Source organism: Ricinus communis, chromosome 8 (genome assembly GCF_019578655.1).
Source record: "Ricinus communis isolate WT05 ecotype wild-type chromosome 8, ASM1957865v1, whole genome shotgun sequence".
Classification (NCBI taxonomy): domain Eukaryota; kingdom Viridiplantae; phylum Streptophyta; class Magnoliopsida; order Malpighiales; family Euphorbiaceae; genus Ricinus; species Ricinus communis.
In genome coordinates, this window is record NC_063263.1 from 14,585,853 (window position 1) to 14,605,105 (window position 19,253).

The 19,253-nt window shown below is 28.8% G+C and overlaps 2 protein-coding genes and 1 pseudogene across 2 annotated transcripts; all 3 read left to right on the forward strand.

The window, feature by feature from the left end:
* The first annotated feature begins 912 nt into the window (after window positions 1–912).
* On the forward strand, window positions 913–4,774 carry LOC8271864 (agglutinin-like). Its single transcript, XM_002532147.3, has 2 exons — window positions 913–1,006; window positions 2,871–4,774. The coding sequence occupies exon 2, from the start codon at window positions 2,892–2,894 to the stop codon at window positions 4,617–4,619; it is 1,728 nt and encodes a 575-aa protein (XP_002532193.2). The 5' UTR covers window positions 913–1,006; window positions 2,871–2,891; the 3' UTR covers window positions 4,620–4,774.
* Window positions 4,775–8,414: 3,640 nt separating this feature from the next.
* Window positions 8,415–9,841, forward strand: LOC107262287 (agglutinin-like). Its single transcript, XM_015727227.2, has 2 exons — window positions 8,415–8,418; window positions 8,985–9,841. Exons 1-2 carry the CDS (start codon window positions 8,415–8,417, stop codon window positions 9,686–9,688), a joined length of 708 nt encoding a protein of 235 aa, XP_015582713.2. The 3' UTR covers window positions 9,689–9,841.
* A 2,176-nt stretch (window positions 9,842–12,017) lies between these two features.
* On the forward strand, window positions 12,018–13,370 carry LOC107262288 (annotated as a pseudogene).
* Window positions 13,371–19,253: the final 5,883 nt, after the last annotated feature.

Below are 19,253 nucleotides of genomic sequence, written 5' to 3' on the forward strand. Positions count from 1 at the left end.
AAGAACTTGAAAATCAATAAGTGGAGCATGTTATCATTGTAATTTTATTTTTTTATGAATGACCAATTCATCGTTACTGTATAAAAATACATTGGACTATATTTTTACCAAAATTTTATTTCAGTTATAGGAAATGGTCAACCAGAGTGTATGTGTGCTTTTCCAAAATTTTATTTCACTTATAGTAAAATATGAGTCATTTCTTGTTGAAAGGAACTATAAGCCATTTGATTATAAATTATTAAAATTTGATACTTTCTTAATAAAATTAGTTACCTGATTATCTGGTAAAAAACAAATAAACCTAGAAACAATCGACTGGATAAAGTTGGCATCTGTTAGATAAAGTTTTCAGCCAATCACAAAATTAAATTTTTGATTTTTTTTTGCTTTTCCTCTTTATATATAAAGTATAATATTGCTTTTATTTATTAAATATATACTATTTTTCCGTCACAAAAGGGTTTTTTAAACTTACATATATATTAATTTTTAAAATTTTAAATTTTTTTGATATATATATATTTAATTTTTGACACATAAATTTTTTGTTTTAACATGTATATTTATTTTGACACGTGAAATTCGGATTTATGTATAATTTTATAATTTTTAATTAATTTATTGATTAATAAATTACATTCTAATTAAACGTTAATTCTAATCCTAAGAAATAATATATTAATAATAAATTAATTTTCTAATTAGATAATAATTAATTTAATTAGATAATTATTTAAGTATATAAATATGAATAGATATATTTTTAAGGATCAGAAAGCTACTTTATAAAAGTTATTAAATATTAAGATTCTTTATGAAATTAGAAAAATTGTATGGATCAAATGGATATTAGTTCAAAAGTATAGAAAGAGAAATTCCTTCCCTATAAAAAGAGGTGCAAAGGAAATAAATAAATCATCTTTCCCTCTCTTCCCCAAAGATCATCTCTTTGTTTCCCCTTGATAAAACATCCTCTTACTCTGAGTTGGTGCTCAGAAATTCTGTAAGTTATCAGCTTTTTCTCCAAGTCTTTTACATATATGCATGCATTTAGAATTTCCCTAAGTGCATTGCTTTTTGGTATAGTCATCCACTTCTTTTATTATTTATTTCCTTTATTTTCTCTTTGTAAGTTTTAGAGATACTAAACAAACTCTACTCCTTCACTATAAACCACTTATTTCTTACAATATATATATATTAGTAACTATTAAGTCCTAAAATGCTAATAACGAATGGGTGGAGATGACAAACCGATAGATTTAAATTCTTTCGAGTTTTAAATTCTTTGAAGTTCTGCTCATTTGAGATCCAAATGAATTGAATTTTGAGTTTTTAGGCCGGCATCTGTCCATATCAAGTAGAGTTTAGATAACTTCTAATTTTGAATTGCCTCAACTTTTGGAGACTTTTGAGTTTATATTTATTTGGTTTTATTTTTTCATCTCATAAATTTATATAGCAAAACCATAAAAACCTCATATCTATTAATGAAGTTTTTTTTATTTAATAAATTAATTTGTTAATCATTAATGAATCATTTATCCATTAAAATTAACTAAACGTATAGCAAATTATTTAATTATTACTATAAATCCAATGCACTTATAATTTATTTATTTATAAACATTCAATCAAATTAAATGATACATTTATAAAATTCATTATATTTACTACTAATTCTCTGCTTAATTCTAACTTTTTTCTTGCCTTTTTTAAGAAACTCATAATAGTAATTAACTAAAATGAAATAGAACAAACAGAAAATCCATTTCCTTAACCTAAATTTTTATTTGATTATTTGTTAATATCTTGTTTATTTAATATGTTATACATCCAACCTAATTGTTTTTTTTAATATTTTAAGAATTTTAACCTTTTTGTGATAAAAAAAAAAAGAATTCTAACATTTTCAAAATAAAATAAATGAAACATTATCTTAATATTTTGATTCAGAATAAAATAAATGAAACATTATCTTAGTACAAAATTTACTACATAACTGACGTCTTTTTACTTGAAAAATTTTAATATCACAGAAATGAAACTTTTTAAAATAAAATGTCTTTTAACTTTTTTTTTTAAAAAAAAAATCAGATTGAATAAATCAAAGTAAGGATTCGATCAGATTTTGATAAAAATAGTTTCATTTTAAATATTGCAGAGCCAAAATTTATAATACCAGAAGTAAAAATATTAAAGTTTTTGAAATAATTAAAATAATTATATTTAGCTTTTCTTAAAGAAAAAAGGACGCATTCATTCTTAAGAATATTTTTCTGCCAGAAATTTTTATTTCTCTTTATGATTATAAGATGATGTAAATATTAGGCTTTTATTCATATTTATTTTAAAATAAAACATTTTTTTAAAAAATAAAATAAAATAAAATTGTAAAGTGGAATATAATACTTTCAACTTCTTACATTCTTCTTATTATTTTTACAAAACCGTTAACGTTCTTTTATATATATACTCTCACCACATAAAACAGTTTAATTTGCCAAGTCATATTATCTTTTCTTTTTTTTCTCATTCTAAGAAAAATAAATTACTGGAATCGACATTCCATGAAGCTATATGTATAGACTCATTATATGAATAGTTATATAATGATTAAAATAATAATACTTTTTTTTATAAGTATTCATTTCTAATTTACCAATGTCTCATTAAACCAATAAATTTCCTTTAAATATTGTTTATGATATATTATTTCTCAGTTTATTTTCGTCATGTATTTTCTATATTAATTTTATAAGTTCATTCTTATTGATTAAATAATTTGTATTCTTTTTAAAGAAATGTTTATATATATATTCTTATGGATCATCTATGTTTATGGTAATATTAATGCATTTGGACAGCTAGAACTGTTACAATCAAAGATGAAACTGGGAGGAAATACTATTGTAATTTGGATATATGCAGTGGCAACATGGCTTTGGTTTGGATCTACCTCAGGGTGGTCATTCACTTTAGGGGATAACAACATATTCCTCAAACAATATCCAATTATAAACTTCACCACTGCGGGTGCCACTGCGCAAAGCTACACAAACTTTATCGATGCTGTGCGCAGTCATTTAACAACCGGAGATGATGTGAGACATGAAATACCAGTGTTGCGAAACAGAGTTGGTTTGCCTATAAACCAACGATTTGTTTTAGTTCAACTCTCAAATCAGGCAGAGCATTCTGTTACATTGGCGATGGATGTGACCAATGCATATGTGGTAGGTTACCGTGCTGGAAATAACGCATATTTCTTTCGTCCTGACAGTCCTGAAGATGCAGAAGCAATTACTCATCTTTTCACAGATGCTCAAAATCCATATACATTCGCCTTTGGTGGTAACTATGATAGACTTGAACAACTTGGAGGTCTGAGAGAAAATATCGAGCTGGGAAACGGTCCACTGGAGGATGCTATCTCAGCGCTTTATTATTACAGTACTGGTCGCATTCAGCTTCCAACTGTAGCTCGTTCATTCATAGTTTGCATCCAAATGATTTCAGAAGCAGTAAGATTCCAATACATCGAGGGAGAAATACGCACAAGAATTCGACACAATCGAAGATCTGCACCAGATCCTAGCGTAATTACACTTGAGAATAGTTGGGGGAGACTCTCCACTGCAATTCAAGAGTCTAACCAAGGAGCCTTTGCTAGTCCAATTCAACTGCAAAGACGTAATGGTTCCAAGTTCAATGTGTATGATGTGAGTAAATTAATCCCTATCATAGCTCTCATGGTATATAGGTGTGCACGTCCACCATCAACACAGTTTTCTTTGCTTATAAGGCCAGTGGTCCCAAGTTTGAATGATGATGTTTGTGTGGATCCTGAGCCAATAGTACGTATCGCGGGTCGAAATGGTCTATGTGTGGATGTTAGAGGTGAAGAATTCTACGATGGAAACCCAATACAATTGTGGCCTTGCAAATCTAATACAGACTGGAATCAGTTATGGACTTTGAGAAAAGACAGTACAATTCGATCTAATGGCAAGTGTTTGACCATTTATAAGTCCAGTCCAGGAAAGCATGTGATGATATATAATTGTACTACCGCTACAGTTGGTGCCACCCGTTGGCAAATATGGGACAACCGAACCATCATAAATCCCATATCTGGTTTAGTTTTGGCAGCCACATCAGGAAACAGTGGTACCACACTTACAGTGCAAACCAACATTTATGCCGTTAGTCAAGGTTGGCTTCCTAGTAATAATACACAACCTTTTGTGACATCCATTGTTGGGCTAAATGATCTCTGTTTACAAGCAAATACTGGAAAAGTATGGTTAGACGAGTGTACAAGTGAAAAGGCTGAACAACAATGGGCGCTTTATGCAGATGGTTCAATACGGCCTCAGCAAAACCAAGATAACTGCCTTACAAGTGATGCTAATATACGAGAAACAATTGTCAAGACCCTCTCTTGCAGCACTGCATCCTCCGGCCAGCGATGGATGTTCAAGAATGATGGAACCATTTGGAATTTGTATAATGGATTGGTGTTAGATGTGAAGCGATCGGATCCGACCCTTAAACAAATCATTATTTACCCTTTCCATGGAAACCCAAACCAAATATGGTTTCCACTATTTTGATAGACTAATTACCCTCTTGCAGTGTATGTATGTCCTACCATGAACATAGTTGCTTAAATAAAAAGGACATTGTAAATTAAACCTGTAACTGAAAGGACAGCAAGTTATTGCAGTCCAATATCCAATAAGAGCATATCTATTGTCTTGTGCGTGTATGAATTATGTTAATTACTTTGGTCATAATAGCTAAATAAGGAATCTTTTGTGCAATTTCAATTTTTTTCTTGAATTTTCTTTTAGTTATTTTAATAACACTCTATCTTTGAGTTAAATTAGAGCAAATATTTGAAATTAGTTCCAAAGGGTTGAATTTTTTTCTAAAATATTTGAGATGTCTTATATAATCTAAAAATATATATTTTAAGAGTACAAACTTGGAGATGTCTTAAACAACCTAAAAAGAAACTGCAACTGTCGACGCACAAATACACGTAACCATATATTCTTATATGAATATTTTAATTTATGTACGTGTATTGAAATTAATGAAAATAAGCTAATACTTATCATTTAAAATTTATTCTAAAACTGAATTATCTTGGTGAGTTATTGAATTAATAATAATAGAAATATTTTATTAAATATAAAAAATTTTCTTTTCTCCATAAAATTGTCTATTAAAATTACTTTATAGGAAGAAATTTTATGATTAAAATTTTTTTATAGATAAATAATGTATTGGAGGTACCTTTTTTTCAGAGATGCTTTAGAGATTGTTTTGGACTGAAATAAAACTTTCTACTATCAATATTTAAGTACTTCTTAAAATTTTTTACTGTTTAAAATATAGAATACAAAGTTTAAATGTTTTATAAAACCTAAAGAGAAATTGTGACTTGTGATTTTGAGATGTTTTATACAACCTAATAAAAAGTTGTAACTTATCGGTCCACAGATACACGTATCCTTATATACTTATATGAGTATTTTAATTTGTATATGTGTATGAGATGAATCAAAATAAGTTAATACTTATCATCTAAAAATTATTCTAAAATTGAATTATCTTGTTGAGTTATTTAATTAATATTAATAAATATATTTCATTAAAGAATAAAAAAATTGTCTTTTCTCTTCAAAACATTCTATTTGAATCTTACTTTATAGGAAAACTTTTTATAAATAAAAAACTTGATATATAAATAATATATTAGATATGTGTTTTTCTGGAGATGCTCTAAAGATTGGATTGGATTGAAACAAAACTTTTTTCCTTAATATTTAAGTATTTCTTAAAATTCTCGCTCTTTAAAATAAAGAGCACAAACTTTAAGAAGTCTTATCCAACCTAAAAAGAAATTGTAATCGTAAGCTTGAGATGTTTTATACAATCTAAAATGAAATTTAAAAAGCATAAACTTTGAAATGTCTTTTTTTGATAATCAATTTCATTTTATTAAGAAACATAAGGGAAAAAACCACCAAAGCAATAAATTTTAGGTAATGAGAATATCCTACCAAACTAATACAACGTAGCAAGAGATTGAACAAAACCGAAATTCTTATAAAATCGAATTGAAATAAATAAGAGATGCATAATAAAAATATAAATCTTGGTATTTATTACAACTAGAATTTTTCAATAAGTTAAAATAAACTGATAGTAAAGACACAACAGAAACATATATTTTGGTCTGCAGTAGCCTAAGAAGAAGTTAGAATCTGTCAACACACAATACACGTATCCTTATATGTTTATATGAGTATTTTAATATATTTACATGCATTAAAGTGAAAGAAAATAAGTCAATATTTGTCATCTGAAAATTATTCCAAAAATGAATCATCTTTATAAGTTATTCAATTAACAAAAATAAATATTATTTTATTAAACAATGCCTTCTTCTTTTGAACATAATTCAATTGAATCTTACTTTATTGGAAGACTTTTTATAATTAAAAAACTTGATATATAAAGAATGTATTGGATAACGTATTTTTTTTTTTGGAAATACTCTAAAAATTACATTGGAGAGAAATAAAACTTTTTACTCTTAATATTTAAGTATTTCTTAAACTTCTTGCTCTTTAAAATAAAGAGCACAAACTTTGAAAGGTCTTGTGCAACCTAAAAAGAAATTATAATATGTGAGTTTGAGATGTCTTATACAACCTGAAAAGAAATTCAAAGAATATAAACTTTGAGATGTCTTTTTTTGATAATCAATTTTATTTTATTAAGATGAAGAAGGGGAAAAACACCAAAGTAATAAAATTTAAGTGATAAAAATATCCTAATCAGAACTAATACAACATAGCAAGAGATTGAACAAATCTAAAATTCTTGCACAACTTAACTGAAGTAAAATAAGAGATGCATAATAAAAGTACAAATCTTAGAATTTATTACAACAGAAACACATACTTTAGGCTGCAGCAACCTAAAAATAATTATAACCTATCGAGAGACAGATACACGTATCCTTAATGCATATATGAGTATTTTAATCTGTGTACGTGTATTAAAATGAATGAAAATAAGCTAATATTTATTATCTGAAAATTATTCCAAAACTGAATCATCTTGTTTAGTTATTCAATTAATAAATATATTTCACTAAACAATGACTTTTTCTCTTTAAAACAATCCATTTGAATCTTACTTTATTGGAAGACTTATAATTAAAATAATGATATATAAAGAGTATATTGGATCTGCATTTTCTTTAGATACTCTAAAGATTGCATTGGATTGAAATAAAACTTTTTACTCTTAATATTTAAATATTTTTAAAAATTCTTGTTCTTTAAAATTAAAATCATAAAATTTGAGAAGTGTTATACAACCTAAAAAGAAATTATAACCTATGAGTTTAAAATGTCTTATATAACCTAAAAAGAAATTTCAAAAGTATAAACTTTGAGATGTCTTTTTTTTTTATCAATTTTATTTTATTAAGATAAATGAGGGGAAGAAAAACCAAAGCAATAAACTTTAGCTGATGAGAATATTCCACGAGCTAATACAACATAGCAAGAGATTGAAAAAACTCAAATTCTTGCAAAACTGAACTGAAATAAAGCAAGAGATGCATAATACAAAAATACAAATCTTAAAACTTATTACAACTGGAATATGCCACTAAGCTGAAATAAACTGACATTAAGGACATGACAGAAACACGTGTTTTGGTCTGCAGCAACCTAAGTAGAAATCGCAGCCTATCGATGCACAAATACATGTATTCTTATATGTTTGTATGTATTTTAGTTTGTGTACATGTATTGAGATTAATGAAAATAAGCTATTATTTGTCATTTGAAAATTGTTCTAAAACTGAATCATCTTACTTGAGTTATTCAATTAATAAAATTAAATATATTTCATTAAACAATGCCTTTTTCTCTTTAAAACAATCCATTTGAATCTTACTTTATAGGAAGACCTTGATAGATAAAGAATGTATTGGATATATGCGTTTTTTTTAGATGCTCTAAAGATTGGAATGAAATAGAACTTTTTACTTTTAAGATTTTTGCTCTTTAAAATAAAAAGTACAAACTTTGAGAAGTTTTATACAACCTAAAAAGAAATTGTAACATGTGAGTTTGAAATGTCTTATATAATCTATAAAGATATTTAAAGAGCATAAACAGTAAAGCAATAATATTTAGGTGATGAAAATACCTCACTTAGAACTAATACAACAAAGCAAGAGATTGAACAAATTTTTGTAAAACTGAACTGAAATAAAACAAGAAATGCATAATAATAATACAAATCTTGGAACTTATTACAGCTGGAATATGCCAGTAAGCTGAAATAAACTGATAGTAAGGACACAACAAAAACACATGCGTCTGCAATCTAAGAAGAAATTGCAACCTGTCGATGCATAGATATACATATGCTTATATGAGTATTTGAATTTGTGTACGTATATTGCGATGTTTGAAAATAAGCGAATATTTATCATTTAAAATTTATTTCAAAATTGTATTATCTTGCTGAGTTATTCAATTAATAATAATGAATATATTTCATTAAGAAATAAAAAATTTACCTTTTTCTCTTTAAAACAATCTATTTGAATATTACTTTATAGGAAGACTTTTTATAATTAGAAAACTTGATATATAGAGAATGTATTGGATAACATTTCTTTAGAGATGCTCTAAAGATTGTATTGCACTTAAATAAAACCTTTTACTCTTAATATTTCAGTATTTTTCAAAATTATTGCTCTTTAAAGTAAATAACTCATACTTTGAGAAAGTCTTATACAAACTAAACAGAAATTGTAACCTGCAAGTTTGAGATGTATTATACAACCTAAAATAAAATTTAAAGAATATAAGCTTTAAGATGTCTTTTTTTTATAATCAATTTTATTTTGAAAAACCACCAAAGCAATAAAATTTTAGGTGATGGAAACCCAGTACAATTGTGGCCTTGCAAATCTAATACAGATTGGAATCAGTTATGGAATTTGAGAAAAGACAGCACTATTCGATCTAATGGCAAGTGTTTGACCATTTCCAAGTCCAGTCCAGGACAGCAGGTGGTGATATATAATTGCAATACCGCTACAGTTGGTGCCACTCGTTGGCAAATCTGGGACAATCGAACCATCATAAATCCCACATCTGGTCTAGTTTTGGCAGCCACATCAGGGAACAGTGGTACCAAACTTACAGTGCAAACCAACATTTATGTTGTTAGTCAAGGTTGGCTTCCTACTAATAATACACAACCTTTTGTGACAACCATTGTTGGGCTATATGGTATGTGCTTGCAAGCAAATAGTGGAAAAGTATGGTTAGAGGACTGTACCAGTGAAAAGGCTGAACAACAATGGGCTCTTTATGCAGATGGTTCAATACGTCCTCAGCAAAACCGCGATAATTGCCTTACAACTGAAGCTAATATAAAAGGAACAGTTGTCAAGATCCTCTCTTGTGGCCCTGCATCCTCTGGCCAACGATGGATGTTCAAGAATGATGGAACCATTTTAAATTTGTATAATGGATTGGTGTTAGATGTGAGGCGATTGGATCCGAGCCTTAAACAAATCATTGTTCACCCTTTCCATGGAAACCTAAACCAAATATGGTTACCATTATTTTGATAGACAGATTACTCTCTTGCAGTGTGTATGTCCTGCCATGAAAATAGATGGCTTAAATAAAAAGGACATTGTAAATTTTGTAACTGAAAGGACAGCAAGTTATTGCAGTCCAGTATCTAATAAGAGCACAACTATTGTCTTGTGCATTCTAAATTTATGGATGAATTGTATGAATTAAGCTAATTATTTTGGTGATCAGACTTGATATCTTTTTGAATAAAATAAATAATATGTTTTTTCAAACTTGTAAAACTATGAATGATATGAATATAATGCGGAGACTAGTCAATCTTTTATGTAATTCTATGTTGATAAAAGCTTATCTCTTAACTTAGTAAATTTGTATCCAAGTAAAAAACAAATATAATTGAAGAAGAAAACTAAATTCCACACGTTAGATATATAAAATTATTTTTTAAGTATTACCTAATAATTTAAGTTATTTACATTATCAGGTTATTTTAAATGAAAAAGGAGACAGGTTATTTTGATGCTTCTTTGCCATCATTAACAAATTTTTATTGTTAATTTGCCTGTAACATTAATCTGTATGGTTCTCTAATGTAACAGTGCACATAATATATATAGAAGTTCAAATTTGGCAAATTATTAGTTCTTTAACATAAAATCTCTAATTCCCAATTAACTTTATCATTCTTGTACCATTTGCAGCTTATTTCAATAAAAATGATAGGAATTAACAAATAAACATAAAGGAGAGTTTGCCTACTAAGTCATGGATTCCTTCAAAGTGATTTCTTCTTAAGCTCTTATTATAAGCTTAATTTTCATCCACAATCATCCCTATTCATGTGATGCACAAAAACTTAAAATATGTAGATTTGAAGTAATTCCTTAATTATAATTTTTAAGTTTATCACTTTCTTTACTTTCTAATTTCTTTTTCTCAAATTGTACTAATTAACTCATTGAAGAATTTAACAACTTGTTCATCAGTTCCATAGTAATTCTCAATAACTTTATGGTCTCACAACTCAAGCATCCATGGGTTCATAAGTTGTGATAATGAGGCAGCTACACAGCATCTGGGCCAATATTTTGGACGGTGGAGATCGGGTTTTGAGGTCCGGAGGTCGGGTTTCGTTGGTCTGGACAGTAGCTAATTTTCTGGTGATATATTTCTTATCTTGGCTCTATTTTGATTCCATACACCTTGATGTGCTTACTTCCAAGGATATGATGATTTTGTATGCCTCTAGTATTATCTAGAGAAGACTATGTATTGCTCCTTTGATGATGATAGTGGATTTAAGCGGCCAAAATGGTCCCGTGGTTTTTCCTTAGTTTATAGGTTTTCCACGCTAAAATTTCGGTGTCTTTGTGTTGTTGTGTGCTTACTATTTTAGCTCAATATCTTGGTGCATAGCAGTGGTATTGTGTGTGTTCTAATTGCATTAAGAACACCCTATTTGTTTGCATCCTCAGGGGTTCATTCAAGTTGGGAAAGTTTAGACAAACGGAAATTAATTCCGCATTTATTTGTTTACCGTTTGTGGCTGTTTTTTCCATCAGAATGCCTGTAAGATTTTCCAAATACAACACAATTGAGTAAGACGGATCCGGTCAAATTATCTATTTATTGTGGTGATTATTCAAGGACCCCATCAGGCGTAAAGTTAATGTCCAAAACATAAGTCTCTGTACCTTTCCATGCTTCCTGTGGTATAGACTTCTGCAAATACTTTGTAGGACATCTATTAAACAAATATACAGCACATGCCACAGCTTCAACCTAAAATTCTCTAGGCATTTTGTTTGTTTTTCAACATACTTCGAGTCATGTTAAGGATGGTTCTGTTCTTGCGCTCCACGACACCATTCTGCTGTGGTGATCTTGGCACAACCAACAATCTCCAGATGCCATGAAATTCACAAAAATTATTGAATTGATTTGAAGTGAATTCACCAACTCTATCAGTTCTCAATGTCTTTAAAGAACATTCACTCTTCTTTTCAACCAACAATTTGAACTTCTTGAATACTTCGAAAGCTTCAGATTTCTGCTTCAAAAAATAAAACCATATTTTGCGTCTGAAATCATCAATAGACAGTAAGAAATATTTGTTCTTACTAAAAGAAGTTGGATTAATTGGACCACATATGTCAGCGTGGACAAGTTCAAGAGGCTTCGATGCTCTTGAAGATGATTCCTGCAGAAAGTTGTGTCTGAATTGCTTTCCGTACATGCATCCTTCACACAACTGATTAGGATGATCAAAGAAAGGTAGACCATGAACCATTCTCCCTTGAGCCAATTGCTTCGAGCTGTTGAAATTCAAATGACCCAGCCTTTGATGCCAAAGCCAGGATGAATCAAATGCACTTGCCTTTAAGCACTTCAAATAATCAGACTGAAGTTTGAGAATAAATATTCTGTTTTTAGTCATCTCAACCTTAGCAATCAGATTACCTTTGTTGTCTTTCATCACCAATACACCATTCTTCAAGTAGATCTCGAATTGTTTCTCTAAAAGTTGGCCTAAACTCAACACATTCACTTTTACCACCGACGGCACTCAGCTTCCAACTCTGGCTCATTCCTTCATAGTTTCCATCCAAATGATTTCAAAAGCAATAAGATTCTAGCATATCGAAAGAGATATGAGGACGAGAATTCGGTACAACCGAAGATCTGCCTCAGATCCTAGCATGATTACACTTGAGTATAGCTGGGATGCACTTTCCACTGCAGTCCAAGTGTTTAACCAGGGAGCCTTTGCCAGTCCAGTTCTATTGCAAAAACATAACGGTATCGAGATTTGTGTGGACAACGTGACAATAATAAGAAGCTACATAGCTCTCATGATATATAAAAGCGCAGCGCGACCATCTTCTCAGTTTTCTTTGCTTATAAAGCCAGTTGTGCGAATTATTGATGATGAAGTATGTGAAGATCCTGAGCCCACAATGCATATTACAGATTGAAATAGTCTATGTATCGATGTTAGGGATGGAATAATACCCCGATGGGAATGCAGTACAGTTGTGGCCATGCGATTATTATACAGATGAGAATCAGCTTTGGACCTTAAAAAGAGATGGTACTATTCGATGTAATAACAAGTGTTTGACCACTTACGGATACAATCCAGGAGACTACGTGATGATATATAATTGCGATACTGCTGTAACTGATGCCACCCGTTGGCAAGCATGGGACAATTGGACCATTATAAATCCCAAATCTGGTCTAGTTTTGGCAGCAACATCAGGAGAACAAGGTACCACACTTACAGTGGAGACCAACATCTATGCCGCCAGTCAAGCTTGGGTTCCTATTAATAATTCGGAACCTTTCATAACATTCATTATTGGGTTCAATGCTTTATGCTTGCAAGAAAATAGTGGAAACGTGTGGTTACAGGAGTGTGCAAGTGAGAAGGCTGAGCAAGCATGGGTTCTTTATGGAGATGGTACAATACGGCCTCAGCAAAACCAAGATAACTGTCTTACTAATGATGTTGTGGAAGCAGCAGTCGTCAATATCATGTCTTGTAGTGGATCCTCAGGCCAACAATTGATGTTTAACAATGACGGAACCATTTGGAATTTGCAGTATGAACTGGTACTAGATGTCAAAGGATCGGATCCGAGCCCTCGACAAATAATCATATGGCCATTTGTTGAAAGCCCAAACCAAAAGTGGTTACCATTACTTTGATGGAATACGTATCTTGTTTCAGTGTGTGTATGTCCTGCTATTTATATAGTTGCTTAAATAAAAAAAGGACACTTTTATATTTGTAATTAAAAGGACAGCAAGTGATTGCAGTCCAATATTCAATAAGAGCACATCTATAGCTTGTGCTTTCTTAAAGCAACAATCTCAGCCAGAGCCATCATTCTTGAACTTCATGTATATTTAATTCCACATAACATATGAAGTTTGAATATCTACACAAAAACCAACGAGCAAATATTTTGATCTCATCAAATGTGTTTCTCAAGTTGATTTACATGAGTTTTTATTTTTTTACCAAGCCAGAAGGAAAGATTTATTGCAGAAAACTTGAAAAATTACGCAGAGCTTTAACTGTCAAGAATCAATTACAAATTCCTCCAGACTTCCATAACGTATTGAAAATAATGACTATTACTGATATACAAATAATTTTTTAAACCTACAGACTTTTAACGGTTAGCAAAACTGTATTTCCAGTAGCCTGTTTGATTTAGAAAGTGACTAGTTTCTTTCTTTCCAAGTTTGATGCTGTCAAAAAAAGATTAAGCCATTAAATACGTTCTAAAGATCCATTTTATATCTCTAACCTAGCTTTCCAAACAAATACCTATTAAACTTAAAGTATAAACAATCACAATTCTATCTAATTTATGCTAAATTATCTCGGACATATTTTGTTCAGTTGATCAATGCAGCTAGTATCTGGTGGTTAATAGCTGGTAGCTGATGATTGATAAATTAAACCGTCTAGTAGAATTTGTTAGTATGTTAAATGACCATTGAATTTATAATTATATTTATTATGTTACATATTAATAAAAATAACTTTTAATAATTAAAAATCTATAGTTGATTTTTTTAGCTCAATTGTATTTATTATTAAAAATATTTATAAAAATCATTTTAAAAGTAGAGTTTTAAATTTAAATTCTATTAATAAACAATTTCTATTTTCAAGCTCCATAGTTCTAAATATTATAATTATTTAACTATTAAAAATAATTTTAAAACAATAATTATTTATTTTAAAATATAAAAATTTAATTATATGATATCAATTTAAAGTAAGTTATTGTTAATAAATTTTAATAATGATAATAATGTTCAAATAAATAAAAAATCAAATTAGCTATAACTGATAAGAAAAATTCTAAACTAGAGTTAATACAATCAGCAGCTGATTGGAACTAAATCAACTATCAGCTGGTATTTTTTAGATCTTTATCAAACGCTTTAAAATAGTTATTTAGAGAAAAACAACTATCTGCATCAAATCTCTGAACTGAACACCCTCTTAATTAATAATAAAACATATATTGACCAAGGATCAAACTCTAATTTTTTGATCTTTTATTTAAAGATTTAAACTATTAAATAAAACTCAAAAATAATTCTATACATCTCCTTTTAAAAAAATTAATTATATATATTGAATATGTCAAATTTAATTTTTCTATTATATTTTTTTTATTGCTTGGACAAAAATTAACTTATTTTTTTGCGAGAAAAAGGATTTAACGCAAGCTTTTATCAATGTGAAATTTCATAAGAATTGACTAGTCGGGGCATTTCATGTTTTTCCCATTTAATAAATAAAATAATCTCAATTATGAAAAAATTAGACAGATTCTCATATATAAATAATTCTTGACATTGTTCAAAAATTTAATTAAAATAAAATTGCACAAAAAATGAGAAAGCTAAAGAAAAAACATATGCTTTTACATACTTTTAAAATCTTTTGGACATATTTTAAATTAATTATAATTTCTGACAAAAAAGTTCAAGTGGGTGGAACAAATTTCCATGTGATTTTTGATAAGCAATGAATTTTATATTTTCTTTTGGGATGGAAATATCGACTTTAATTTATTCATACAAGAAAATATAAACTTACAAATATAATTAGATAATTATTGAGAATCATAAACTCATAACAATCCAAAACGTTCAAATGAAGAGAGGCCGTAGAAAATTTCCATTTCTACTATTGCAAATTCAAATAGTATTTAGGAAAATACCTTTAGATAGAAAGAAATTAGTTCCATAAATACAAAATAAGATTAAGAAAAATGTGTGCATTCAGCTAGTTAAGTAATTTGTCGTTGTCTGTTTTCTAATGATAGAAAAATTAAAAAAATTACCTGAATTTGAAATTCAAAATGATTTATTCAAACCTAACTCGAATTATATAAGATTTCTTTTAAGAAATTAAAATAAATAAAATATTGTTTTGAAAGGGCATTCAGCATTCTATCAATTATTAATAAGTTAAGATATGTTTACTTATTTACTCACTATGCGTTGCAAATGATTGATTTCTATATTTTAGTAACTCCGCAATTTTTAAGCAAACTTTTGAGTAACTATAACAATTTTATGTGTGCATTCAACTAGTTAAGTAATTGGTCGTTGTCTTTTTTTTTTTTTATGATAGAAAAATAAAAAATAAAATATCTGAATTTGATATAGTAAAATTTGAAATAATTTAAAATTCAAAATGATATTATTCAAACCTAACTCGAACTATATAAGATTTCTTTTAAGAAATTAAAATAAATAAAATATTATTTTCAAAGGGCATTCAACATTATATTAATTATTAATAAGTTAAGATATGTTTATTATTTACTACTCACTACGCGTTGCAAATGATTGATTTCTATATTTTAATAACTCCATAATTTTTAAGCAAAATTTTAACTAAATATAATACAATTTTATATGACTTATTTATTCGTGAATTTATTATTTACATATAGAATTTTTAATATGAACTAAAACATTCCTACATATTTTATATAGTATAGAATTTAGATTAAAAACCTATAGCAAGTGAAACTATTTATTAAAATACCAGTTAAAGAAATTTATACATAAATTATATTAATTTTTTTAGTTAAACTTGTAATATTGTTATAATCCTAGTTAAAAATAATTTAAATTATAAATAATACTTACTTTTGAATTATTGTTCATTATATTATCTTTTGATTGTACATTCCTAATTGAAATATGAATGTTGCTTATTTGAAAATATAGAAAAAGTAACTTGACCCATTCATACGTTAATACATGTTAAATATATCAAATGGAATAGTAATAATAATAATAATAATAATAAAATAATAATAATAATATAATAATGTTATATTATGTAACACCCATGTTTAATAATATATGCCAACAATAGTGGCACGTGGAATTTATTATACAATGAAGGAAAACATTTATTAAAAAAGTACCTTAAATATATGCCTTTCCTAGTAGGCTTCTTCCTCTATTTTTGGATATTTGTTATTTAATAAAATGAACCTAATATGAAACCTATGTGCTGCACATGCACATGAAAAAGATATAACGTTATGCTGATTTTATCCATTTTGAGTCATTCTATAGTCCTAATTCTTAATGATATACTATAATTCAAATCCCAAATCCAATATAATAAATTTTTTAAAAACTTGTGCTTATTCTTATTCATATATTAAGACTGAAAATTATTGTTTTTTATATTCGGAGTAATAGCAACATTATTAATTTGTATTATTATTTAAATATATTTTTATTAATAATAAAACTCTAATTTTCATTATATGTGATAATATTTATTAGAAATTCATTAAGTTTTTTAAGACATAAAAAGCGAAACTTTAGAAAATTTTCAATGGTAATTTTTATTTTAAAAAGTATAATTTTTTTACTTTTCCTAGGTTTAGTTGTCAAATTTTATTTTTTCTCATTAAATTATTCATGTGATTAGATAAATCTGTCAGTTCGGCTCGCTCTACCTGAGGCATCGGAGCAGAACTAGGAGGTTGTCAGAACTATGAGTTAAGGTCATATATCTGTTCATCTGTCATGCTAAAATTTTTATGTAATAGTTCTGATTAAATAATTTAATATTTTAATTATTTATTTAATCACTATTCATATATGTTTCATTTTCTGCATTATCATTTTGTGTTTTGTGTTGATTCGAGATGAGACGGGCAGTAGAACATGCCACCTAATAGATTGCATCAAGACTTCGTGCGCACTGGTATGAATCAGAGATAGAAAATAAAAGGATAAAGGTTGGTAAATTTAAAAAGGTGAGTTTAGGACTTGCCTTGGTCGAGTTTAACTCTCTGGGTTGAGTATAGTGAGTTTGCCAGAGTAAAAGTACCTGGTCGAGTAATGCTCTTTAGGTGCTGGCTTTATTAGAAACCTAAGTGACCGGACTGGACTTAAAGACTTTGGTTGAGCTTCATTCAATAGGCGACAATCTTATTGGAGTAAGAGAGCCGAAATGCTAAGACTATTAGTGAGAACTTAAGTGATAGGACTAGATTTAAGGACCCTAATTGAGCTTTGCTCTCTAGGCGCCAGTTCTGTTGGAACAGAGAGTCGATATGTTAGTGTTAGGACTAAGGTTCTACTGAGGTACCCCATCCCGTAGTATAAAATAAAATTTATTTTATTTTACATAAGCATAGCATGACACGTTCTTTATTTTAATGAAACAAATGTTCTATTAAAGTATTTATATTCGTTTTGGAATATATGATTTTAACTCACTCTCGAGATTGACAGTCTCAATTTCACTGTTAATTATGGAAAAAGTGCTTTGGATTGGGTCCGAATCTCAATTTGATTGAGTTAGTGAATAGTCAGATTTACTACGGGATTTGGTAGCTTTAAGCCTACCTATTCTCTAGTGCCGGTCACGGGTCCACAAGTCGGGTCATATGACAATTATTAATAAATTTTAATAAAAATAATTTTATCTAAATAAATAAGAAAATTGAATTAATTATCAACAACTGATAAAAAAAACTCTAAAATAAAATTAATGAAATCAACAATTGATTGAGACTAAATTAATTAGCACTTATTGATTTTTAAGTCTTACCAAATAGCTACTATCATTTGCACAAAATCTTGAATGAAACAGTGCGTTAGTATGTATAAATATTCCTTTTAAAATTACATCACAATATTTCATATACACATATGGACATATAAAGATACATATTAAAAGATCTTTTATTCCTTTTAGTACATTATACACTATAATAATCAAATACCCACTTGTGTCACCTTCCACTTGTTCCGCATGTGAAATGCATTTTCTATTCCCCAACCCCAACTATCATTGCATTACTTTTTCTTTTCTTTTTAGTACCTTGTCATAATCTGGTTGCAGAATCCTCAATCTATGAATCATCACTTAAGGGGAAGTGCAAATACCAGAGACGAAAGAGAAGAGAGTTGGAAGTAGGAAGTAAAACCAAAGAAATCAAAACTGGATACTACAAAGGCGAAGGATAAAGAAGTATTATCTCGAAAGAAACGGAAAAAAGAAAGTCCTGAAATGGACGAAGACCATGGCAGTGGTAGAGGTATTTTAGAAACTTCAAAGGCAGATAGATCGGTATGGTTGATGAAGTGTCCTTTAGTAGTTGCCAGGTCATGGAAAAGTCATGCTTCTTCTTCTAATTCTTGTTCTGTTGATAAGGTCGTTCTCTTCCTCGATTCTCTCCGTTTTGACGGTTCTCTTTAGTTCACTATGGAGATGGCTAGGACTGAGAATAGAAATGTGCCAAAGAGCTATTCTCTGAATATACAAGGACTGTCTTGTGGGGAAACAACATCGAGATTCATTTCCAATGAAAAGCTCTTGGAAAGCCTCACAGATCTTGCATCTGCCTCGAATAGCAAGAAAAGGTATTTGATTACTTTTATTGATGATTTTAGCCGAAAAATATGGGTATATTTTTTGGTAGAAAAATCAGAAGCTCTTAATGTTTTCAAAAGTTTCAAGATACATGTTGAGAAAGCAATAGACGTGTCTCTCAAAGGGCTGTGTACAAATTGTGG